Source organism: Miscanthus floridulus, chromosome 8 (assembly GCF_019320115.1).
Source record: "Miscanthus floridulus cultivar M001 chromosome 8, ASM1932011v1, whole genome shotgun sequence".
Classification (NCBI taxonomy): domain Eukaryota; kingdom Viridiplantae; phylum Streptophyta; class Magnoliopsida; order Poales; family Poaceae; genus Miscanthus; species Miscanthus floridulus.
This window is the reverse complement of record NC_089587.1, coordinates 46,946,127-46,971,059: the sequence shown is the minus strand read 5'-3', so window position 1 is coordinate 46,971,059 and position 24,933 is coordinate 46,946,127. Positions and strand designations below refer to the sequence as shown.

The 24,933-nt window shown below is 42.0% G+C and overlaps 3 protein-coding genes across 5 annotated transcripts; 2 read left to right on the top strand and 1 right to left on the bottom strand.

The window, feature by feature from the left end:
* The first annotated feature begins 1,584 nt into the window (after positions 1-1,584).
* On the top strand, positions 1,585-15,610 carry LOC136476310 (diacylglycerol kinase 4-like). Of its 2 annotated transcripts, XM_066474093.1 has the most exons (12): positions 1,590-2,373; positions 5,265-5,387; positions 8,677-8,814; positions 8,894-8,979; positions 10,037-10,139; positions 10,234-10,309; positions 11,990-12,072; positions 13,294-13,364; positions 14,110-14,187; positions 14,281-14,368; positions 14,451-14,567; positions 15,015-15,610. In XM_066474093.1, exons 1-12 carry the CDS (start codon positions 1,933-1,935, stop codon positions 15,177-15,179), a joined length of 1,569 nt encoding a protein of 522 aa, XP_066330190.1. In that variant the 5' UTR covers positions 1,590-1,932; the 3' UTR covers positions 15,180-15,610. The 2 variants fall into 2 exon arrangements, with proteins under 2 accessions (XP_066330191.1, XP_066330190.1); XM_066474094.1 differs by lacking the exon at positions 15,015-15,610 and having other exon boundaries at positions 1,585-2,373; positions 14,281-14,377; positions 14,451-14,568.
* Positions 2,380-5,295, top strand: LOC136476309 (pentatricopeptide repeat-containing protein At5g66520-like). Its single transcript, XM_066474092.1, has one exon. It carries the CDS (start codon positions 2,486-2,488, stop codon positions 4,232-4,234), a length of 1,749 nt encoding a protein of 582 aa, XP_066330189.1. The 5' UTR covers positions 2,380-2,485; the 3' UTR covers positions 4,235-5,295.
* A 4,724-nt stretch (positions 15,611-20,334) lies between the features above and the next one.
* On the bottom strand, positions 20,335-24,659 carry LOC136476308 (uncharacterized). 2 transcript variants are annotated; one of them, XR_010763520.1, is made up of 9 exons: positions 24,232-24,659; positions 24,068-24,143; positions 23,212-23,341; positions 23,019-23,130; positions 22,039-22,130; positions 21,830-21,899; positions 21,655-21,737; positions 20,818-21,441; positions 20,335-20,722 (listed from the first exon to the last, which is right to left on the bottom strand). XR_010763520.1 is itself a non-coding variant. In XM_066474091.1 (8 exons), the coding sequence occupies exons 1-8, from the start codon at positions 24,553-24,555 to the stop codon at positions 21,360-21,362; spliced, it is 969 nt and encodes a 322-aa protein (XP_066330188.1). In that variant the 5' UTR covers positions 24,556-24,659; the 3' UTR covers positions 20,335-21,359. The 2 variants fall into 2 exon arrangements, 1 of the variants encoding a protein (XP_066330188.1); XM_066474091.1 differs by having other exon boundaries at positions 20,335-21,441.
* Positions 24,660-24,933: the final 274 nt, after the last annotated feature.

Sequence of the window (24,933 nt, the reverse complement as noted above, 5' to 3'; positions counted from 1 at the left end):
TAAATGCACTTAAGACTAAGTTGAATTAAGGCCTTATCAAGATCCCATTGCTCTATTTAACAATTTTGTTTTTGTTCCTTCGTATTTTTGTCCTTTCCTACATTGATTTTACCATAACTCTTATTAACTAAGTTAATGATTGATTGATTAGCACTAATGATCTTACCTAACACCTTGGTGTTACATCGATGAGGTTAATGATGCATAGATCTAGCCCTCGATACCTCAATAGCTTTGCATCGTTTGACGACCTGAAAACAAGACAACATTAGAGGATGAACTAAAGAAAGAAGAACAAAATAGAGAGGCAGATCCTAGCTATTTGCGGTGAATCCGAAGCCCTAGAGCAACCGGCAAGGTCGGCGAACCATGGTTCTAGAGGCGAGATGGAAGAGGATGATTAGACAAGGCTAGATCAATGATCGGGGCCAGGGGTCAGGAAGAGAGATGGGTATAGATGGCCAAGCATCATGCCAGCCTCCGCCATAGGGGAGCCCCTACCGGAGTCGAAGAAGAGAGGCAGATGATGGGAAACGAAGAGAGAGAGAGAGAGGAGCGAGAGAGGAGAGGGAGTGGAGAGTTATGAGTGCTCTAGGGTTTTGAGGCTGTGCGGCGGGCAGCCGGGGTTGAGTTTACATACACCTCTCCCCCAACGGCTAGATCAATGGTTGGGGAGCCCACCCCAGAGTCAAAGAAGAAGAGAGGCAGATGATGCAAATGGAGAGAGCTAGAGAGAGGAGCGAGGGAGGAGAGGGAGTGGAGAGTTGTGATGTGCTAGGGTTTTGTGGCTGGGCGGCGGATGGCCAGGGTGGCGTTTATATACACCCTTACCCCAATGGCTAGATCAACGATCAGGGAGTGGGGGTGTGGAGGCAATCGGATAGCTAGCGTCGTGTCGGTCCTCTTAAGTCGTGTTGTACTATGACGACACTACGAGCCGATGTCATGGACTACGCACGGAGGCACTATATGGTCATGCCGTGCCGGCACAGGCACGATGGTAGTTGTGTCGTGCTAGGCCTTTGTTGTGATTTTTTTTGGGCCGGGCCTGTTTGGCCAACTATACGAAAATGGAGGGAGAGTGAGGAGGGTGAAAATGGACAAAAAAAAGAGCGATCAATTTAGGGACAAATGATTTTTTTATTTTGATTTAGATATAGGGTCTGATTGATTTCCTGCAAAACTTCTTCTCCAGCCCCTTGTAGTGCAGTTCATCCTGTTTTGTTACATGAACATGTTTATATAGAGGCTAGCAATGTCCTCAAAGCAAGCATAACTTATATCCCACAATTCGGCTAAATTATGCGTATCAACGTAGTCATACCACTTATGCAGAAAACCAATCACATACATACGCCACACAACTTTCTATTTAGGCAAATCAAACAACTTCAAATTACATTGTCATGCTTAGATTAAGGGCTCGTTCGGTTAGCTCCTTCCAGGCCTAGGATTCATTCCAGATTTGCTTCCTTATACAAATTAAGCCTACTGTTCTGGCTGGATTTTTTTCAGGGACTCATTCCCTGCTAAACGAAGGGGACCTAAGGTGTTTCGTATAACCTCTAATTTAATGTAATACTAAATGGAGTAACCGATCGGACCCGCAGTACACTGTTAAACTATTTTTATTAAGAAACAAGTTGCTCATCTTGTAACGCACGATAATTTTGCTAGTTCATTCATGCTAGGTGGTTGCCTGCCTGTGCAAGCTGACGTGACGACCGGCTCTGCCTCGTGCCTCCCCTCCCTGCTTCCTCGCGGGAAAAACCAGCCATACAAAACTGTCCCATTCCTCCTCCCTCCCCTCCGCTCCAACCGCCTCACCGCGCGCTCCCCTCCCCGCCTGCCACGGCGTCTTCCGTCACCTCCACCACTGCGCGATCGCGGCCGCGGCCGCGGTCGCGGTCGTGGTCCGACGTCGCGCTGTCGATGTCGTCGTCGTTCTCGTCTGCAGCGTCGTCGCCGACGCCCGCGGAGCGGCCGGAGCCGCCCCGCTCCCCTCCCCCACCGGCTGCGCCACTGGTGGGGGCGCTTATCGAATCGCTCTCGTTCCGCGGGTGCGGCTTCGGCCGCGCCGCCGCGTCCGCGTTCGAGAAGGAGGATCTCAGGGAGCGGGCCGCGTTTCCGCAGCGCCTCCGCGCCGCTGTGCACGCCGCGATGCGCGCCAGGGACCCCGCCGCGGGGGCATTCGCGCTCGTCGACCGCGACAGTGACGGCGAGGGGCCTGGCGCGGGCAACCGGTGGTTCGAGGCCGCGGTGTACGACGACGCGCCCGAGTCGCCGCTCGTTGCTTTCGTCAACCCGCGCAGTGGCGGCCGCCTCGGACCTGTCGTTAAGACCCGCCTCCAGGAGCTCATCGGCGAAGACCAGGTCAAATAACGCCCCTCTCTGAGTCTCCCTCTCTGTCTCTCTGTATATGGGCTTTCCTTCGTGTTGTGGTGCGGGCTACGTGGACCTGTGCGGTTGCCCGTGACGTCATTAGATGGTCGGCGTCGCGGGCTACGTGGACCTGCTGTCGCGATGCGGCGAAGCGCGAGCGATTGCGCGGATCCAGGCGGTGCTGGTCACCTCCGGGCAGCTCCGGCGGAGTGTGGAGCTCCACGACGCGCTCATCCGGGCCCTCTCCCGCTCCGCGCGCCCGGACCTCGCGCTCCCGCTCTACGCCCACCTCCTCCGCGCCGGGCTCCTTCCCACCCCGCACACCCTCCCTTCCCTCCTCAAGTCGATGGCGCTGTCCCCAGCAGCCCCGGGCGCGGCGGTGCTGGCACTCACCGTGCACGCCCACGCCGTCAAGCTCGGCCTGGAGCGGTTCGTCCTCGTCAGCAACGCACTGATCCGCGTCCACGCGGGCTTCCTCGGCCGCCTCGCCGACGGGCTTCTGCTCCTGCGGACGGCCGCTGCAGTGGACGCCTCCACGTTCAACACCCTTATCACCGCCTACGCGAGAGCGGGCCGGGTCCCTGACGCCCGGGCACTGTTCGACGAAATGCCTGCGAGGAATGCTGTGTCTTGGAGCGCCATGGTTAATGGGTATGTCCAGGCCGGTGATGGGAGGGAAGCACTGAGGATATTCGCGCAGATGCAGGCTGAGGATGTCCGCCCGGATGACACAGTGCTCGTGGGGGTGCTCGCGGCTTGTGCGCAGCATGGGGCACTGGAGCAGGGGAAGTGGGTGCATGGTTACCTGAAGGCTCATGGCATTAGGATCACCGTATTTTTTGGAACTGCTCTGGTTGATATGTATTCCAAGTGTGGTGAGGTGCAGCTTGCAATGGATGTGTTTGAAAGAATGGAGGACAAGAATGTGCTGGCTTGGACTACTATGATAAAAGGCCTGGCAATGCATGGACGAGTATCAGAGGCATTAATGCTCTTCACTCAGATGGAGAGCTCAGGTATCAGGCCGGATGACATTGCCTTCATTGGTGTGTTGTGTGCGTGCACACATGCAGGGTTGGTTGACAAGGGCCAAGAGCTTTTCGATTCCATGGTGAGGAAGTACGGCATTAAACCAAAGATTGAGCACTACGGATGCATGGTAGACCTCCTGGCACGAAATGGCTTTCTTGATGAAGCCAAAGAGATGATTCAGAAAATGCCCATGAAACCTGATGCCTTGATCTGGGGAGCTCTGATGGCTGGTTGTAGATTTCACAAGAATGTGGAGTTGGCTGAGTATGTTGTCAGGCATTGGATCTTGTTGGAACCTGACAAAAGTGGTGCTTATGTACTTCTAGCTAACATTTATGCTGCATCAGGTAGGCATGCTTCCGCTAGGGAAATTAGGCACCTAATGCGTGAAAAGGGAGTTGACAAGACACCTGGTTGTAGCACTGTGGAGATTAAAGGAGTTATTCATCAATTCATTGTTGGAGATCTCTCTCATCCTCGCATAAAAGATATTTTGTCAAAATGGCATGAGATTGATACTAGGATTAGATTGGAGGAGGGTTACATCCCAGACAAGAAGGAGGTTTTGCTTGACATTGAAGAAGAAGAGAAGGAGGGTGCTCTTAGCCGGCATAGTGAGAAGCTGGCAATTGCATTTGCTTTGATTAGTATGAGTGACAATATGCCTATTCGAATATTCAAGAACCTCAGAGTTTGCCATGATTGCCATCATGTCACCAAACTAATATCCAAAGTATATGGGAGAGAAATTATTGTTAGAGATAGAACACGCTTCCATTTGTTCAAAGATGGCAGCTGTTCTTGCAAGGACTATTGGTAGCAGTTAACACTTTCTGTGCTCAAATCGGTACCTGATTCTTGAGTATCATATTGATGAATACATCAGGGATTCCCAAGCAGAGGGAATAAAGTTGTTTAAAGGACAAGTTCCTCGGTTCTACACATCTGCACCTATAGATATGCTGCTGCCAATTCAAAATCCATGGATACAGTTGTGCTTTTGTGATAATCTGTAAGATACAGTATTTAATCTGAATTGGCGTCATGCTATATTCAGTTGAGAGAACTAAAGATATTGTCTTTTATAACCTATAATTGCAACAAATATCTACCAGGGTATGTGAACCATGTCAGTGGTTAAGTGGGTAATGCTACTGATCCGTTGTCACCTTCTTACCTGACTATGACACTTCCAGCAAGAGATGAACTGTCCAACATGGATGGGGATCAAATCTTTGTTTAGGGAGATTAAGGAAAATGGAGATAGTGAATTTTCTGTAATATACCATCAACCAAAATGGAATTGAGTAAATTTTCTTATGTTGGCATAAGAAACTTATTATTTCTATTATATAATCAGCACATTCTGTTTATATATATGGGGGGCACCTGTGCATTGCTTCTAATAAGTCCTTGGGTTTTTTGTGCTGAGAAAATTTAAATTGTTTGTTCTCACAGCTGATGGACATGCCACATACATGAGATTTCCTGATGTTTCATGCAAAATTTTATCATAGCTGTGTCAAGTTTGTTGGAGTTAGTTCATTTCATATGAATATGAGGGACTTCATTTCATACAGCCCTTTATGAAGCTGTTATCCTTTGTAGAGAACATTACTGAAATTAGGAATCACTTAAATTTGCAAACCATAGCTTTTTAGTTCCTATCTTTGTTACAGGAGGTTGCAGAAACACAGATTTTTGTACTTGTGCTTAGATGAAGGGTGGGAACATTTATCATCATGCCATCTCTTTAATATCTGGGGTTGCTCTATTCTATCTGTTAATGAAACTTTGAAATGACTTTGCACTAAATGCATTCTTATTGACAACAGATTTTCTAAATCCAGGTTTTTGATCTTACTGTTGTGAAGCCTTCTGATTTTGTGGAATATGCTCTGGCTTGTTTGGAACAACTTGCTGACTCTGGTGATCACAGTGCGAGGTTTGTTCGCCATAATCTGCGAATCATGGTATGTGCAAAACTTTGGTGGCTGCAATCATTTCAAAGACTACAATATTAGTTGCTTTCCTCCCAATTTTTTATGCATTTCAAGGTACTTGTAGATTCATGAGTTGCATTTTCTGATACTAGTTTGACACTTTGACCACAAGTAGTGTGAAGCATCTAAAAAAATCCTCGACAAGAAGTACATTGTTTTATGTTTCATATAACACAAAAGACCTAGACTGGTTTATGATATCTCGTCACATTCTAAAATACTATGGTTTCCTCCATGTCCAACTGAGGGGTTCATGAAAACTAACCTTGATTTTTGTTTAGATAGTTGTTTTCTTTGTGTTATTGTGTAAATGATGTTGAGATCCCCAGCAATGATCCAAAGTTAAAAGCCCTTGTTCGCTGTGCTCCAGTTTATTTCATTTTGTAGGTTAGGTTGAGATGGCCTCAAGGATGGTGTAGTGGAGGTGAGAAGGCAAGGGGATAGGATCATCTTAGTTAAACTTGTCATTAGTGATATGGTCTTAAACGTAATTAGTGCGTATGCCCCCCAAGTAGGCCATGATGAGAGTGCTAAGCAGCTTTTTTGGAAAGACTTAGATCGCTTGGTTAGAGCTGTCCCTAGTAGCGATAAGCTCTTTATAGGAGGTGATCTTAATGGCCATGTAGGTACATCAAGTGCAGATTTCGAGGCGGTTCATGGGGGTTTCAGATATGGTAGTAGGAACCAGGAGGGAGAGGAAGTCTTAGACTTCACCATAGCTTTTGATCTGATGATAGCTAACACTTTCTTCCGTAAGAGAGTCTCATTTAGTGACCTTTAGTAGCGGCCAGTACTCTAGTCAAATCGATTTTATCCTTACAAGGAGGGATAAACGAACATGCGTGGACTGTAAGGTGATACCTAGAGAAGGTGTGGTCGCTCAACACAAGCTGATGGTGGCTGACTTCCTCTTTCTGGTGCAAGTTCGTGGGAACAAGCTAGGGTTGCTAGAACAAAGTGGTGGAAATTAGAAGGGGAGGCATCAAAGGTCATTAAGGAAAATGTCATTGAAGAGGGCCCTTGGAATGATGAAGGCGATGCAAACAGCATGTGGGAGAAGATGGCAACATGCGTTCGGAAGGTTGCTTCAGAGGTGCTTGGAGTGACCAAAGGGAGCGGATGCGACTCGAAAGACACTTGGTGGTGGAATGAAGATGTGCAAAAGGCTATTAAGGAAAAGAAGGAGTGCTATAAGCGTTTGTATCATGACAGGTGTGCAAACAACATAGAGAAGTACAAGGTGGCAAAGAAGACTGCAAAACGAGCAGTGAGTGAGGCAAAGGGGCGGGCCTATGAGGACCTTTACCGACGTTTGAGTACGAAAGAATGAGAGAAGGACATTTATAGGATGGCTAGGGCTCGCGATAGGAAGACAAAGGACTTCAACCAAGTCAAGTGCATAAAGGATGAGAGGGAGCAGCTCATGGTGAAGGAGGATGAGATCAGACATAGATGGCAAGAGTATTTTGATAAATTATTCAATGGTGAGAACGAGAACACCACCGTTCAGCTGGACGACTCATTTGATGACACTAACAGGCACTTTGTGTAGAGGATTCAAGAATCGGAGGTCAGAGAAGCCTTAAAAAGGGTGAAAGGGGGCAAAGCGATGGGCCCTGATGGTATCCCAATCAAGGTGTGGAGATGTTTCGGGGATATAGCTATAGTATGGCTAACCAAGATGTTCAACAATATATTTCCATCGAACAAGATGCCTGAGGAGTGGAGAAAAAGCATATTGGTACCAATCTACAAGAACAAGGAAGATATCCAAAGTTGTACTAATTATCGGGGAATTAAGTTGATGAGCCACACTATGAAGTTATGAGAGAGAGTCATCGAGCAGTGCCTGCGAGGAACGACGCAGATATCAACAAACCAATTTGGTTTCATGCCCGGAAGATCAACCACAGAAGCAATCTTCTTAATAAGACAGGTTATGGAGCGGTTTAGAGAGCAGAAGAAAGACCTCCACTTAGTTTTTATTGACTTGGAGAAGGCTTATGACAAGATACCAAGAAATGTTATGCGGTGGTTTTTGGACAAACATAAAGTCCCATCAAAGTACGTGACCCTCATCAAGGACATGTACAACAATGTTGTGACTAGTGTTCGAACAAACGATGGTAACACAGATTACTTCCCGATTAAAATTGGACTTCATCAAGGGTCAGCTTTAAGCCCGCATCTCTTTGCCTTGGTAATGGATGAGGTTACCAGGAACATACAAGGGGATATCCCTTGGTATATGTTGTTCGCTGATGATGTAGTGTTAGTGAACGAAAGCCAGGCAGGAGTAAATAGGAAACTAGAGTTATGGCGGCATACCCTTGAGTCTAAAGGTTTTAGATTGAACAGAACTAAAACCGAATACATGAGACGCGACTTTGGCGGAGTTGTACATGAGGAGGGAGATGTGAGTTTGGAAGGTCAAGTAGTGCCTAAGAAGGATACCTTTTGGTATCTGGGATTGATGCTACAGAGGGATGGAGATATTGATGCGGACGTTAGCCATAGAATCAAAGTAGGGTGGATCAAGTAGCAACAAGTTTCTGGCATTCTCTGTAACAAGAGGGTACCGCAAAAGCTAAAAGGCAAGTTCTATAGAACGGCGATTAGACCGGCTATGTTGTATGGAATAGAATGTTGGCCTACAAAGATTCGACATGTTCAACAACTAAGTGTTACTGAAATGTGTATGTTGCGATGGATTTGCGGTCACACAAGAATGGGCCGAGTTCGGAACGATGATATATGTGATCGTTTAGAGGTAGCACCAATTGAAGAAAAGCTTGTCCAATATTGGTTGAGGTGATTTGGCCATGTCCAAAAGAGACCTCCAGAGGCACCGGTGCATTGTGGAGTCCTAAGCCAAGCTAATAATATAAGGAGAGATAGAGGAAGACCGAAATTGACACGGGGGAAGGCAATAAAAAGATATTTGAAAGCTTGGGATATACCTAGAGATCTATGTTTGAATAGGAGTACTTGGAAAGCAGCTATTGAAGTGCCTGAACCATGTCTTGGGGCTCTTAGTGGGTTTCAACTCTAGCCTATCTCAACTTGCTTGGGACTGAAAGGCTATGTTGTTGTTGTTGTTGTAGGTTAGGCTGAGATGAGATCCCCAATCTTATTGTTAGTCAATGTTCCTTGTTATCAATGAGAACTCTACTTTTGAGATATTTTGAACACGGAGTCTGAATTGCTACCTTAGGAAAGTTGTTGCTTCCAAATGCTTATTATAGTTCATCTTTCCTAGGTTGCAGGAGGCGATGGTACAGTAGGTTGGGTGTTGGGATGTTTAGGAGAGCTATACGTTCAGAACAGGGAGCCTATCCCTCCAGTTGCTGTAATACCACTTGGAACAGGAAATGATCTCTCCAGAAGTTTTGGTTGGGTAAAAGGATATCCTTGTTTTCACTTTACAGTCTTATGAAGTTACTATAGGTTTTTCATCACATGATAGTTATTTTCAGGGTGCTTCATTTTCTTTCTCATGGAAAGCAGCTGCTAAGCGATCTCTTTACAAGGCTATTTTTGGCTCAGTTTCTTGTTTAGACAGGTGACTCTTGTTTATAGGATAGGAATTCGTTAATCTTCAATGCATTCTGTTGCAATTTAATGTTCATAATATGTCCCTGTACCTTTTTTAGTATTAACATGTTCTCTTCGCATCAATTGTGTTTGATAAATGGAGTATCATTGTCCTTACAATTTACTCCCTTTGTTTCCAAATAGATGTTTTAGACGTCAGTATGATCTTACCCAATACACTTTTTTGTGCATTATCATTTCTAATTATATGATGATAGAAAAAATTCTCATTTAATTTCATTCTGAAAACTCCCTGTCTAAAACTATATTTATTTGGAAACATAGATAATACCTACAGATATAATTTGATATGGCTTACAGCTCTAATTATACAGCTATATCAACTTTATTATATATCAATGGAGGAATTGAAGGGTGCTAACTTCACTAGGTGCTACCCATATATGTTTAGTTAAACTAGAATGCATGCAGATCCTGTTGACCTATTAGGTTTCTATGCCCATATCCGGACCTAGGGGCTAGTGATATCCTATTTAATGAAGAATCTGCTTAATATAGGTGTATTACTTTGGTGTCGTCGTTTTGTGATTAAATCAGCAGACATGATTGCTATCCTAGAAGTTTTCACGCCCATGTTTAAGCCTTTAGATGATCTTTTGTATATAAAGATGGCCCACTATCCCTCTTGCAATTTGTGTAGCTTTTCATTTAGCTTGTTAGTTAATGTTTTTCTGACTGGTATTATACAACAACAACAACAACAACAACAAAGCCTTTAAGTCCCAAACAAGTTGGGGTAGGCTAGAGTTGAAACCCAGCAGAAACAATCAAGGTTCAGGCACGTGAATAGCTGTCTTCCAAGCACTCCTATCTAAGGCTAAATCTTTGGGTATATTCCATCCTTTCAAGTCTCCTTTTATTGCTGACTGGTATTATAAAATTATTTTTTATTTTTGCACCAACTGTAGCGACATAATTTCTTTATGATCGAGTTCCTTCTATAGGTAAGATTTGTGCACCTATTTCACCACTTCCAGTGCCTCATATTATGTTTCATTGTGCAGTTGGCATGTTGTTGTTTCTATGCCTGAACATGGAGAAGAAGAAAAGGAAGATTTGGACCTCCCTCACTCACTTAGGCGTCTTGGAGAGTGTACATTTTATGATGTAATGTGTCAATGCCTCTAGACTATCATCTTGGTTTGTCACTGTTATGCCTGATGGTAGAACTAATAGTAATGGAAGTCTTTCTTTCCTGCAGGATGGCACTGCTAAAGGAGAGTTGCCTGAAACAGTTTCCTGCTTTGATGGTGTCTTCTATAATTACTTCAGCATAGGTAATTTCCTGTTTCAACCTATACATTATTCACCATGTTTGTTAGCACCTCCTTAGGCCCACTTTGTTTCAGCTGTGGCTTTTCCAGAAATGGCTTCTGCACGAATTTCAAACCAGTAGAAATCAATACAAAATGATTTTTTTGGAGGATAAAGTTTCAAAAGGTAGCAATTTACTTTAAAAGCAAGTAGTTTTTAAAATTGGTTCCTCAGAAAGGAACTATTTTTTATAGCTTTTATGATGTGAGAAGCAATTTTTTTTCCAGTTGCTGGCAGAAGCCCAAACAAACTGGGCCTTAATCTTTGAATTATTCATTTCTTTTAACAAAATCATTGGTGCAGTTATTATTATATTATAGGTAAAAATAATCTCTGTTCTGTTTGATCCCTTTTTGAACCTTCCTATGTTGTCTATGTGTCATATCAAGTGGAAGGGTTTCAAAATCCTTACCTTCATAGTTGAGCAAACAACTTGGTTACAAACTGTTCCAAACATGTATAATCTTCTTGGGTGTGTTCTCAATACATAAAGGGCGTACCCAGTGCAGAGAGCTCCCGCTCTGTGCAGGGTCTAGGGAAGGGCGTTAGTGGCAAGCCTTACCCTTGCCTATGCAATGCGAGGAGACCGCGACTCGAACCCGGGACCTTCCTGTCACAGGTGGTAAGACTCTACCGCTTGCACCAGGCCCGCCCTTCGTGTGTTCTCAATACATACATAAATAAATAAACCTTGGGTAACTTCCTACTTTTCTTTTCTAGTGTATAATTGTATATCTGCAGGTGAGCCTTTGTTATACTTTCTTAATTTTAGGTTTCTATAGTAGAGGAAGGTAATAACTCATTCTCAATACTACCCTAGAGACAATCAACAACAACAACAACAACAACAAAGCCTTTAAGTCCCAAACAAGTTGGGATAGGCTAGAGTTGAAACCCAGCAGAAGCAATCAAGGTTCAGGCACGTGAATAGCTGTCTTCCAAGCACTCCTATCTAAGTCTAAGTCTTTGGGTATATTCCATCATTTCAAGTCTCCTTTTATTGCCTCTACCCAAGTCAACTTCGGTCTTCCTCTGTCTCTCTTCACGTTACTATCCTGGCTTATGATTCCACTACGCACCGGTGCCTCTGGAGGTCTCCGTTGGACATGTCCAAACCATTTCAACCGGTGTTAGACAAGCTTTTCTTCAATTGGTACTACCCCTAATCTATCACGTATATCATCATTCCGAACTCGATCCCTTCTTGTATGACCGCAAATCCAACGCAACATACGTATTTCCGCGACACTTATCTGTTGAACATGTCGTCTTTTCGTAGGCCAACATTCTGCACCATACAACATAGCAGGTCTAATCGTCGTCCTATAAAACTTGCCTTTTAAATTTTGTGGTACCCTTTTGTCACATAGGACACCAGATGCTTGCCGCCACTTCATCCACCCTGCTTTGACTACCCTGGAGACAATGAGATGAATATTCTTTCAGGAGTTCACTTTCCTATTACCCCGTTAATTCATATCCACCATCATACAAAATGATATATAGGACACTAGGACTTAACATATACATGCTGCAATTGTGTTTGTCATTACTTGTTACCACCTGTTGTTATTTCTAATCTTTACATTACATAATAAATGTCGTAAGGACTGGTCTTGAAATTCCCTTCTCTTGTATTGCAGGAATGGATGCACAAGTGGCTTATGGTTTTCACCAATTACGTGATGAGAAGCCGTTTCTTGCAAATGGACCTTTATCCAATAAGGTAAGTAACTTATGGATGCTCTTCCCTACATGGCTACATTTATGAAAACCCAGCAGTTCATCACCTTAAACGCTAATATTGGTCATTCAAGTTTTATAGTTTATTACGAATCATTTATGACAAATGAAAACTGTTCAATATATGCTTATAATGTTAACTTAAGAATGGGTTAGTATGTACATGATATATGCAGCGTATGGCTGGAGCCCTGGGGGCTGTGTCTTTGTTGATGACCTTAGATCCCATTTAGGCTCAGGTAGTCATGTAGTGTTTTATCACAGGCGCGATTGTAATCTGAGAATGATGGGTGTAGTGTGTCGTGTCTACTCGGGGTTCTAACCCATTTTTCTCTTCTTAATATAATGATATGCAGCTCTTTTGTGTGTTCGAGGAAAAAAATGTAAAGGATATCTGCGGTCAATGTAGTGGAGGTTTCATTGGTCAACTAACATTGATGCTACCATTTTTAAGAAAGGGAAAATCAATTTTAATAACATATGCACTACTCATCTTAAGTTATAGTTTTCCTTTGGGTAATCCAAAATGATAGAATCACCATTTTCTTCAGCTGTGTTTTGCAAGCTGTTAGCACGCAGTTAATTATCTGCAAAACAAAGGTAGTGATATGAATTTTTAAGTGTAGTATACTCATTAATATGTATAGGTCCAATTAGTTGATGATTTCGCTCATCAAGGCCACGTCTCTTACCTCTCTTATATAAATAACTTCTAGAAATAATGATTAAGAAATGGAGTTGAGAATATCACCTTTTTCCTGTACCTTAAAATAAACCTGAACTTACACCTTAAGCACTACAAATTTTCTAACTAAAGCATTGATGATTTTACAATTTCTGGTTTCACTGTGTGAATTGAAGCATACCTTCAAGGATTACATTCTTGAAACTGTTGGGGCGTGAGTGTGTGTGTGTGTGTGTGTGTGGTGTTTGTGGTGTGTTTGGGCTCTTGCCCTTTATTCTCTTCTTAATATAATGAGGCACAGCTCTCTTGTGTTTTCGAGAAAAAAACAGGAATTAAAACAGACAAAGAACAGCATGGTGCAGTTGCATTGAAATGAAATAATACATATTTGCATTGTGAACAAACAAAACTAGGCTCTATTGTGTGACTAATGTGATGCTTCCTATGTGATCTATATTTTGAAAAACTTTTAGAGTGAGCATTTCTAACTAAATTACTGATTGGCTGATTTTGTGACAGTTAATTTACGCAGGATATACCTGCAAGCAAGGATGGTTCTTTACGCAATGTATTAGTGACCCTGAATTAAGGTATGGTAGCTGCTTTTATTTTGGGGTAATGAATCATACATTTTACAGATACCTACATGAGTGATACCTCCCCTGGTCAAGTGATAACTTTAATATTGTCAGCTTTTTTTAACAAAAAATCCACTATTAATAATAATGTGCCGACTTTTATCCTTCAACCATGGCGTAATTCCAAAGATCAATAAGGTCATTTTTAAGAAGTTTGATAGTTAGTGATTAATGTTTTAGATTGTTTCAGAGTTGCAGGTTTGTATTTGAACTCTGGCTTTAGTTGAAGGTTGGAATTTTCCATTTGAAATATACAAATGGATTTTCTTGCAAATAGTAGCATGTGATGTAATTTGGACAAAATTCTCTAAAAACATGATTGTATTAGTTTATTACACCAAAATCTAGTAATAAGATAATATTTCAGTTCTTAGCAATAACGGATTTAGTTGAGTCTTTAGTTTAGATGTCTAATAACATAGGCTACCAGTTTCCTTCTGAATTCTAGTTATACATTTGTTAGTTCTTAAGACTTTCTGCATCTGTTTTTATTTTGTTCTATTCAATATAATATGAATCCAACTCATCCAGGAATCCAAAATGTTCACTATGGTAGACTGCTTGCTTTTACACTTTGTAGTAAAAAAAAATATTTCTTTTATCAGAAGTGAATCACCAGAGTTGTACTGATTTGTCAAACCCAGTGTAGCAGAGCCTGGATGTTATATCTCAGTTTGTTCTTTCTATAATATATCAGGGGATTGAGGAACGTTCTCTGTTTATCAATCAAGAGGATGGACAGCTCTGAGTGGGAGAACATTCCTGTACCATCGAGGCAAGCTGACAATTTCTCTATTTTTTGGATAGCTAGGGATCCCTTCCGCATATAGAATGTGAAATTAATTTCATCGGACAATCTATGATGCAGTGTGAGGGCTATTGTTGCATTAAACCTTCACAATTATGCAAGCGGAAGAAACCCATGGGGAAATTTGAAGCCTGAATATTTGGAGAAAGTGTGTTGAGTAAATTTCTGTGACCATTCATCACTTCAATTGCATTAATATTGTCTTCTGATAAACTCATTTATGCCAATAGAGAGGATTTGTTGAAGCCCAATCAGATGATGGTCTTCTTGAAATATTTGGATTGAAGCAAGGGTGGCATGCATCTCTCGTGATGGTTGAACTTATATCTGCCAAGCACATAGCTCAGGTAACTTGCTCCCTCCACAGTTGATCAAGTGGTTACTCGAGACTATTGTCTATTTGGAAAAAGTATGCAATGCCATCAAGCGAATCTCACTATTAGTAGTAGTTTCCCTTCATATGCAGTACAATACTATTTGGTAGGACAAGAGATAACCTGCTGTTTGGTCATTTTCTTTTTGATAGAGGTTCAGTTTCACTAAAACCATTAAAGCAAAACTGTGAATAAACATGTATTCGAATGTGAACTAGATTATAATTTTAAGTTCAATAAGAATGAAAGTAGATCACACTGGAGTTAAACTTTTTTTTTTTTGTGGCCTAGACGCCTAGTGGCCGTCTGGCCGATTGCAAAAATGAAACCAAAAAAAGAGTGTTCTATAAACTATAGAAAAAGTACTTATTACTTCTTTCAGAAGCACCGCATAATTTGGTGCTACTATTCCATGTTCAGGCAGCAGCAATACGGATAGAGATCAAAGGTGGGTATTGGCGGGATGCTTTCATGCAAATGGATGGGGAGCCATGGAAGCAACCACTTAGCTCCGAGTATTCAACATTTGTGGATATAAAGAAGGTGCCTTACCCCTCACTAATTATCAATGGTGGAGACCGTTAGCTGGAAACCATTTTTGTGGCATGGCCTAGGCGGAGCTGCCAAGAAAATATTTTCAGCTTCCAGCTTGGGGCCCAATGGACTCCAGGCACAGCACAACCTTTTTATCGCGGTTGCATGAAGTCGTAAGTGTATATTGAGTTGAGCTTGTACGTGGAACAACTGAATGCAATGCTGTCCCGCCGTCCTTTGATGGCAATTCTGTTTGAAGCTCCGTGCATTGCATCAAACCACCGTCTGATGTATACTCGCTAATTTGAGGATCGTAGTGATTGCTATCAGATGCAAGAGATGTGATAGTCATGCTGCCACCCTTCCTTTATGGACGGGCAAGGCAATCTTACAGACTACCCTGATTCTGTTTTTCCAACTATTGTTTGGATAATTGGTATGATTTCATCCCAACAATTACATGCATATTGACGTGTATACGGCCTACGGGTAAAAAGTTGCGGGGTACATTTTTTAACAAGCTTTTTGACTGGTCACATTGATGTAGCTGATCATACATAGGATTGATCGAAAAGTGCAGGTGCACAGAACACATAAAAAACGCAAAGTTGTCATTGGAAAGACCTGCAACCAAACTGGAATCTCGCCATTTTGGAGCTCAGCTCCCCATCCTCCGCACAGGCCACTAGCCACTGGCCAACCAGCGCACGGCCCGACTGACACCATGACTGCTAAGATTATAGCTTTTATTTTATACGGAGACATAATATATATTAGGTACATAGCAAAAGTTATGAATTTAAAAAAGTTAAAATATCTTATAGTTTGAAATGGAGTGGTACTATGTTGTACTAATCTCTTTGTTTAAGGGATGCCCTTGCACTAGCCCACTAGCGGTCTGTGGATTTGACATCGTTGATCGGTAGTGCTGTACTGCTGTTGCCTATTGCGGCCAGTCACTGCTACAGAAAAATTGCCTCGGTTCACATGATCGACTAAGTCACCAAGGGCAAGTATAATAAGATGATGCGAATAGGTTATAGAGGGTGCCACATCAGATTTAGGTTGAGATGGAGAGAGAAAAGAAGGAAGAAGAGAAACGGGTTATAAACCTGCAATCACCTTATGCACCACCTTCAAAAGAACCCTGTGAGAGAAGAAGGTGGGCTAGATATTAATGATGTAGTACAACAAGGCTAATAATACAACCTACTGCTGGTTATATGAATCTTTGCAGTTCATTTCTCAGAGCAAGTATAATAATTGGCTTATAGCCAAGCAAATGCTGAGGTGGAAGAGAGAAGTGAGGAGAGAGAGAGAAGAACTTGGCTCTCATGCAAGCAACAAGCTGAGCGCGGAAGCATATACAATGGTGGGCCCGTACTTAAGTGGATGTGAGGAGGATTATAAAAAAGATGGTGGGACATGATTAAAACTAGCAATAAAAAGTTTTTTATAGACAAATAAGAGACAATTTATTTTATAACTTGGCTCTTACAACTTGGATAATAGTTAAACACTTGGCTTTATTATTGGTCTTGCTCTTAGTCCACTTATATAGTAGTTAGCTCTTCACTATTAATATATGACCCACTTTCTTCTCTCATAAATTTTAGCTCTTCACTATTAATATATAACCCACTTTCTTCTCTCATAAATTTTCTTGGTTCTTATGCATAATCTAGATGTAAACTTAGCCTGCTTTCATTCTCTCTCTTATCTTTCCTGCACCTCAGCATTCAGCCCACCTATAACATTATTATACTTGCTCGTATATATCAATAGCCACCTATTATATAGGTGGGCCATTAGAAGGTTGTAAGTGATATAGCAACACTATATAGCCAGCAGCTGACTGCATTATTAGCCATACTCTAAGCCAATCTCTAAAGTGGTGTAAAAACTATTCCAGGAGCAGCACCAAACAATAGAACAAAGCAAAACTGACCAATGCATGGAACTAATAAGGAGTTTATGGTATCTAGCTTTTTATCATTTTATTATATGTATTCTTTTTCTACTTTGACAAAAAAAATCAACAAGCTTTGATTATTTGTTTCATTCTAGTTTGCTCTTCCCTGTGCCACAAATGAATGCATGGTCCATGTTTTGTCATCATCTTATTCTTTGGTATATTTGTATGTAAAAGTCAAACTTCCATTGTCGAAAGATGACGAAATATGTAAGAAACATGGACCCTAGCAAGGGTTTTGTAATTAACATAATCAATGGGACTAACAATGTTTGCTAGTATACAAGAAATTAATTTCATGGATGTGAAGTGATGGACTTGGGATAGGCTATGATGAAGATCAAAGAATCACCCACCCGTTGAAAGACCTTAAAGGACCTTAAAGGAACAAGTGTACATGTTGAAAGACCTTAAAGAAAATTAAATGTAGAACAAGTGTACATGTTGAAAGACCTTAAAGAAAATTGAATGTAGAACAAGTGTACATGTTGAAAGACCTTAAAGGACATGCAAAGCGCCCAAGACATCAAAAGAAAATTGAAGCTATTGAAGCCGAGACAAAGAGATGAATGAATTGGTCTTGTCTATAGTTTTGGATCTTCTCACGTTGATATAATATCAGCTCAAAGATGTAGATCTCTTCATTAGCTTTCAAACAAGTCTAAGGTCATCAAAATTGAAGTTTGAAGCAAAGACTTACACCCAAAATATGAAATTGTATCATGTTGAAAAAGAGGCAGTATCTCCGGCGTGTCTTCTCAAATTGGCATGACATCAGTTCAAGGTTGTAGAGCTCTTCATTATATTTCCAAGAAGTCCCAGATCATTAAATTGGAGTTCAGAGCAAAAGGTTATGCACAAAATATTTTTTTTGAAACAAGGTTATGCACAAAATATGAAAGTGTGCCGTGTTGAAAACTGAGCATCAGAAAGCTCCAGTACTAAATACTAGTGCCCACTAGAAAGCTTCGATGCTAGAACTCCGGTGATCGCACTAGAAGTAGAGGTGATATTTATCTGTCCAACAGCTAGTTTCTGCGATGGAAAGCTCCTATGCTACTCTTCCAAAGCTCTGGTGCTCACTGCAAAGTGTGTAATGGCTAATTTCTTGGCATGGGTCTATTAGCCATTTGAAGTGTTAGAGCTTGGAGGAGATAGTAGAAGTGTTGATGCACTCTTGTATGTGATCTAGCCACCAAGCGCATAAGAGAAGATTAAGGAAATTAGAAAAAGTATTAGGCCAAAGGGCCTCTAGTCCAACTGGTTAGAGCGTCCCGGCGGCACTCCTCATTTTCTGGGTTCGACTCCCCGTGGGAGCGAATTTCAGTCTGGAGTTAAAAAAATCCCCTCGTCTGTCCCACGTCAAAGCACAGGTCTAAGGACCGCCCTGGTCTCACAGGGCGACGGTACCGTTGTGTAAGGGTGGGGCAGGGGTTCCGGGGTTTTCTGGGCCTGCGTGAGAAGGTCTTCTTCTTAATGCAATGCCTGGTGGTGGTCATACCCTCGCAGGTCCAGTTTTTTAGAAAAAGTATTAGTTGGTGCTTAGACTAGTTTAGACTGCACAAGTGCTTTGCTTTAGGTGCTAGCCAAAAGTTTGGTGAGGTTTGCACACCTCTTTGTTTTCGATGCTTGCATGCACAAAGATTGTACATACCGGGAATGTAATATTGCGAGATCACACCAACCGCGTTTGCGGTGTGACAGCCGATGATATACAAGGGACGAGAGGCTCTTGGCGTTTTCACCGAAGCTCTCCATAGTGAAGACGACATGGAACAATCTAAGAGAGCAAGACCCACTAGCATGTAGAAAAGGCTCATGGGCTATCCATAGAATTACCCGATCGGGAGCTTGGCCCTTGCAAAGGCCTCGAACGAGAACTAGTGGAAAACACAAGCTTTTCGATATCAGAAAGAATCGTCATGTGAAAATTTATATTCCTAACTTATTTACGTTTCCACATTTACCCCCGCTTCTTCATGCAGAGGGACTAGTCTCATGACTTCCCACTGGACGAGGGGTGCACCCACTCACTCATCAATTACGGCCAAATTGATGTTTCCGTGAAAACGGAAACAAATTCAATTAGTCACAGCAAACGAGCAGAGGCCTTAAGTCGCCGTTAGATGACTGAAGTCGCATTGCCCAATAGAGCAAGAAGGGTAGAGAAGATCTCATAGTGGAGATCGAGTAGAGATATCCCGTAGGCTTTGCTATGGAATAAAGACAAGGAAGAAGTTGCATAGAGGAACAAGTTGCGTAGAGTGACTCCTTTACTAGCTATTACTTTGTATTTCTTGGTGCCTTTCTGTATTCCTTGTGTCTTTTCTAGTTTAGTTGTTAACTGCAGGAAACATAGACGTTCCTCGCTCTAGAAACATCCACATTCTTGATTTGAAAACATTTCCATTCCAACATTATAAAATATCGCTGTAAGTCCCGTTCCTGTCTAGCTGGCCACGTTCCTCGCTGTAGAAACATCCACGTTCTTGATTTGAAAACATTTCCGTTCCGACATTATAAAATATAGCTCTAAGTCGCGTTCCTGTCTAGCTTGCTAAGTTAATAGGACTACCCCCTCGAGAGGCAATTGTTGGCAACCCGTAGCCACCCCATTAGTAGCACCGGTATCTTCCTAGTGCAGTCAGTTATATATCTAATGACTACTTGTCAAGTGAGATCACCAAGGGGTCTCTTTGAAAGGACACTGTTTCATAACACGTCTACGAAGGGATGTCAGGATGTCCTTCATTATTCAACACGAGATGGCAGCAATTGTGTTTATATATACATATATATATATATATATATATACATACATATATATATATATATATATATATATATATATATATATATATATATATATATATATATATATATATATAAAGAATAAGGTGGGTGAAAGAAGACGCACCAAAATTCGCTCACAGTTTCCTACGGAGTACTACACATCAGGATGTGATCTATATCCAACTCATAAATGAAAGCACAAACTTCCCTTCTTCCTCCACCAATTGCCTGTACTCAGACAAGTCCGTTTCCCTTCTTCCTCCATCAATTGCCTGTGCACTAGTCCTTTTCTGCGGACTGTGAAATCAATTTCGTTTCAGCTGAAATAATAACCAATTTCATTTCAGCTGAAATAATAACAAAACAACTGCAGTACTTTGAGTTTATAAAGATTTTCCAAATTTTCTCAAAAGCCACTTTCACTAATGTAAGAAACTAGTATACCAACATATAGACACAAATATATTGATCTAAACAGAAAACTTGATTCCACATTAAGAGTTGACGAATGAAACACAATCAGCTGATGCAAAAGAACTTTGGACTGAAGACAGCAGACGCAGAAGAACTTTCAGTCATTAAACTTCCCAGCTTCCCAGCTCAATGCACAACTTCCCAGTTCAATGCACTGGTCAAGCTAGCATCACTAAACATCTCTAACCAAAAGGACCTTCTCTAACCAAAAAGACCTCAGCAGATCCATAAGTTCTTAGGACCACAGCCAAGCCTTGGCGTTCCACCATCTGCTGCAGGTAAAGAACGAAACGGCTTGCCAAAAGGACCGCAGCAACGATTTGGTGTTCCATGCTGCAGTAAAAGAACGAAATGGCTTGCACCATTTTTGCAATTTTACAATCACTGTTAGCCTCTCAGCCTGGACGAAAAACATTAAAGAACAAATTAACGTTGTTAATCGATGATTACATGCGTCGTGCGGATGAAGGCAATGCTCCAGCATGCATGGAATGAAGTATGCCATATTGTCATGCCATGTCTACAAACTTTCCTCGGAAAAATGCCATGACATGATGGAATGAATCATCCAAGATTCCCAAATTGTTAGTAAACCAGAGAAACCACCTTAACTATTACACACAAAATGTTGCAACTACACATAGGGAAATACATAATAATAGTACTACAAAGAGTAATGTCCATGACAAATGCCAAATGCACATCTACAAGACATCTAGGATGGCCTTCACAAGCTACAAAGATAAGATTAAAAAAAGGTAACACCAACATGTTTTGGTGACAATGCATGTCTACCAGATGATGATCATGACCCAGAACCTCCACCTAAAATAGATGATGATCATGTCCCAGATGCTCCACCAAATGAAGATGATGATGTCACATGAGAGAGAGCGCATTTAGCAGAAGTATGCAGATCATAAATAAGATGTGGTAGTATGAAATCCATGATGGCATGCTAAAGTTCAAGATACATCCCCCTCAGGCTGCAATCAGTTTGCAGGAGCCCCATTCAGAATGCTCGCAAGGCCACCAGCTGAATCCTTCCTTCGCCCAAAGGGATTCTTTGAAAACGTACAAGATGTTAAGGAGTGCCAAAATGTGATACAAACCAAATTAGAATGAAGGAAATGGATGTGTGTATATCTAAGTTCTAAAAACATGAAGTAGGCACGTATAGATATAAGGGTGGATTGTTATTATGAAGAGATTATTAAATTGAAAATCAAGATATAGGTCTGAATCAATTTAAGAATCCAACATTTTTTTCAATTAATAAAAGGATATTGAATTCGCATTCCACCACGACCAGAACTAGGAATAACAGCACCCTGCAGAGTTTGGTGTACGGACGTAGCAGCATTCACATCCTGAAAAAAGGAGAAGGCCTTGAGACATGTGATTGGGAAACAAAGGTATTGTCTCACTTTATTAATCAGTAATGAAAACCCGAACTACTTACCTCAAATTCAATAAAGCAAACAGTGTTCCTATCTTGACGTAACACTTTCATTTGTTTGTATCCAGGTTGCCTGCAAGAAATTGTGAAAAAGTTGAAAGAAAAAACAGATGATTGCACCGAACAGAACCAAAATACGCAGCAGCCATACACCCAGTAGGCAAAATAGAATCCACAGGTAGAATGTTGCTATTGGAAGTGCAGGTCCTTACACACTGAAGAGGCTTCGCAATTCCTCTTCGACTACAGTATCACCGAGATTACCAATGAAAAGGGTATTGCAGGGAGGATTATCCTTTGTGTTCTACAAAAGAAAATTATATTTTTTCATAAGAAATTATAACCTTTAGAATCTTGGATATGAACAACTTTGAATCAGCTGTCACCGTAGACCCAAGACAAAAGTACATTACATTAAATAATGCTGCAAATATTTGCCTTTTTATATAGTATTTCATGTAACAATGAAATTATTCAAAGGATAATAAAATATTCTGCCAATTAAACTAGTCATCTAATTTCATCCAAATGTAAAGCTTTTGTGACAATCAAGCCTTAATATGCTTGCATATACACACATAAAGAAAACTTATGACTATGAGAGATACATCAATAGAGTCAGTTCAATAAAGGTATAAAACAGTGTTGACAGCGAATCGAATAAGTTGGAAAGGAATTTGCTAGAGTGTAAATAACTGGACAATGAATATTCTTGATTGACATATCTGAAAGAACAAATTCTTAAGGCAAGTTATACCAAGAGTCCAACAGTAATTGCCAATCCAATTCTTTGTTCTCAAGTTTTCTTGAGTCCCAAGTCCCAACCAATGATATACATATCATGAAAATTACAGTGCCATAGGCTTCAGCAAAAGTAAAACTCAGTATTTATCAGAAGTTCACATAACCAAATTACCAATGATATCCAAGCGGACATAGCAAAACAGGGTGAAGGGGTCACAATTTGATATTGTTATTACACGAGCCCTGGCCTCAAATATTCTATAGATGAAACATGAATCATGCAAGTTCTTGTCATGCAGAGAAGAAACTTAATACAGAAAAAGTGCTTGTCTCACACTTTACCCCTGCTAGGCTTGTCAAGACTGGTTCCATACAAAATCATGACCATGAAAAACTAAATAAAGCAATCTTTTATTTATGATTCAGGCAACATCAACTCTAAAATTACCTGCACAGGAGCATAGGCAGTTGGACCTGTAACAGGAGAAGGTGAGGTCATAGCTACAGGGGGCACTGGATAGGCAGCATAGGGATTGTAAGGAGGTGGCGCTGTGATATAACTGAATCATATCAAGAAAGAGAAATGATAAGCCCTTGATGAATGATTAGTTACTGCATGAGAAAAAAGAATAAACACTTACCCTGGGGTTCCCCACATGGAAACAGCCGGTGGAGGTGGATGAAATGGAGGAGCATAAGGAGAATGAGTATAATCTCCACCTGTTCGCAACCGTTTACTTTGATCCACAGCATTTGCATCAATTCCCACACCTAAAATGGTTTTAATCATTCAGACATAATAAATATGCAAAACATCGGTAGTAACCAAACCATTATTCATTATACTGGGCGCAAACAGTTATTAAAGGGGCAAACTAAGATCAAGCTAGACTGTTTTGTGCTAAGCAGTAAACCCGGCAAAAGAATTCTGGCAACTCCAACTATACTTGTTTCATGCTGCATATATGGTGAAGCCAGGGGTTCAAGGGTTTCTTCTGCATATATGGCTGTACCCCAGGGTCAAGTTTTTTTAATTAATATTAATACTATGAAGCTTTATTCAATTACTAACGAAAATAAACATATGACATTCCACCGTTTTGTACTTGAAGCTCACATTTTTGCCATTGATCAAAACAACCTCCAGGTTACAAACGATGCGGATACCTTCTTCCAACAGCGAAGCCAGTACATGGCCCTGCCTTCCAGTTACTGCTATCAATTTGTTGTAATTAACGGAAATCTATTAAATCTCAAGGGAAAAAAAAAGACTAGTAACTAGATATCATAGTCACAGGTTGCTACTTTTGAATTTGAACCAAACAAAAGAACCATGACAGCACAGGGAAGCACCACCAACCAATGAAGATCATTCCAACAACATTGTACTAATGCAACAACAAACTCTATCTATGGGGTTGGAGATTCCAATAATGTTGTATGCTATTGGAGCGACAGCAGGGAGAACATGTGAATGACAAGTGGACAGAATCTCACCTCTCTTGACGAAGAGGTTCTTCTTGGCCATCTCGGTGTGCAGCGCCACCTTGGTCTCAGCATCGAACACCATATCCTGCAGATGACGAGGAGTGCCCGGGGTCAGATCTCATCCCTCCAAAGTCCAAACCCTCTCCCACCATCGAGAACCGAAACAAACAAACCTGGAGCGCGGCCTTGGCGGCGACGGCCTGGTGCGCGGTGGAGAAGAGGGCGAAGCCCATGGGCTGGTCGCCCTTGAAGTTGATCTGAGAGGCCTCGAATCCCGGGAGCCAGCGCAGCAGGTTGTGCAGCTCCCTTTCCTTGACGTCGGCGGGGAGCCCCGTGATGAAGATGGTGCGGACCTCGTCGGTGGCAACGGTGCCGGGCGCGCCGGGCACGGGGGGAGGCGGCGGGACGGCGACCGAGGCCGCGGCCCCCGGCGGGGGCGGCGCGGCCGCCGCGGGTGGCCACTGCTGGTGGAACGGGTGGATGCCGGCGCCGGCCATGGAATTACGCTAACCCTAGCGGAAGAGAGTGATTGGGGTTTGGGCCCTGGAGGGTTCGGAAGGAGGAGAGAGAAAGAGGAGAACAATGAATTGCGGATTTGGGGATGGAGATGATGATGAGATTGTGGCGGGGGACACGGTGGGTGGTAGGCCAGCCAGGCACCTGCTGCACAGGTTCTCCCGATTATTCATTTTAAATTTTTTTTGGAGTAACTTTTATTCGTATAATCTGTCACGTCGGATGGATGTTTGACTAAACAAGCACTCCACGTTCTTCAAAAAGAGGCTTCGGTCCAACGACCGTTATCCAAACGTACTTATCTTCTATTCTAGGTTTTTTTGCTAGTAAAAAAATAAAAGACGAAAATATCCCTCTAG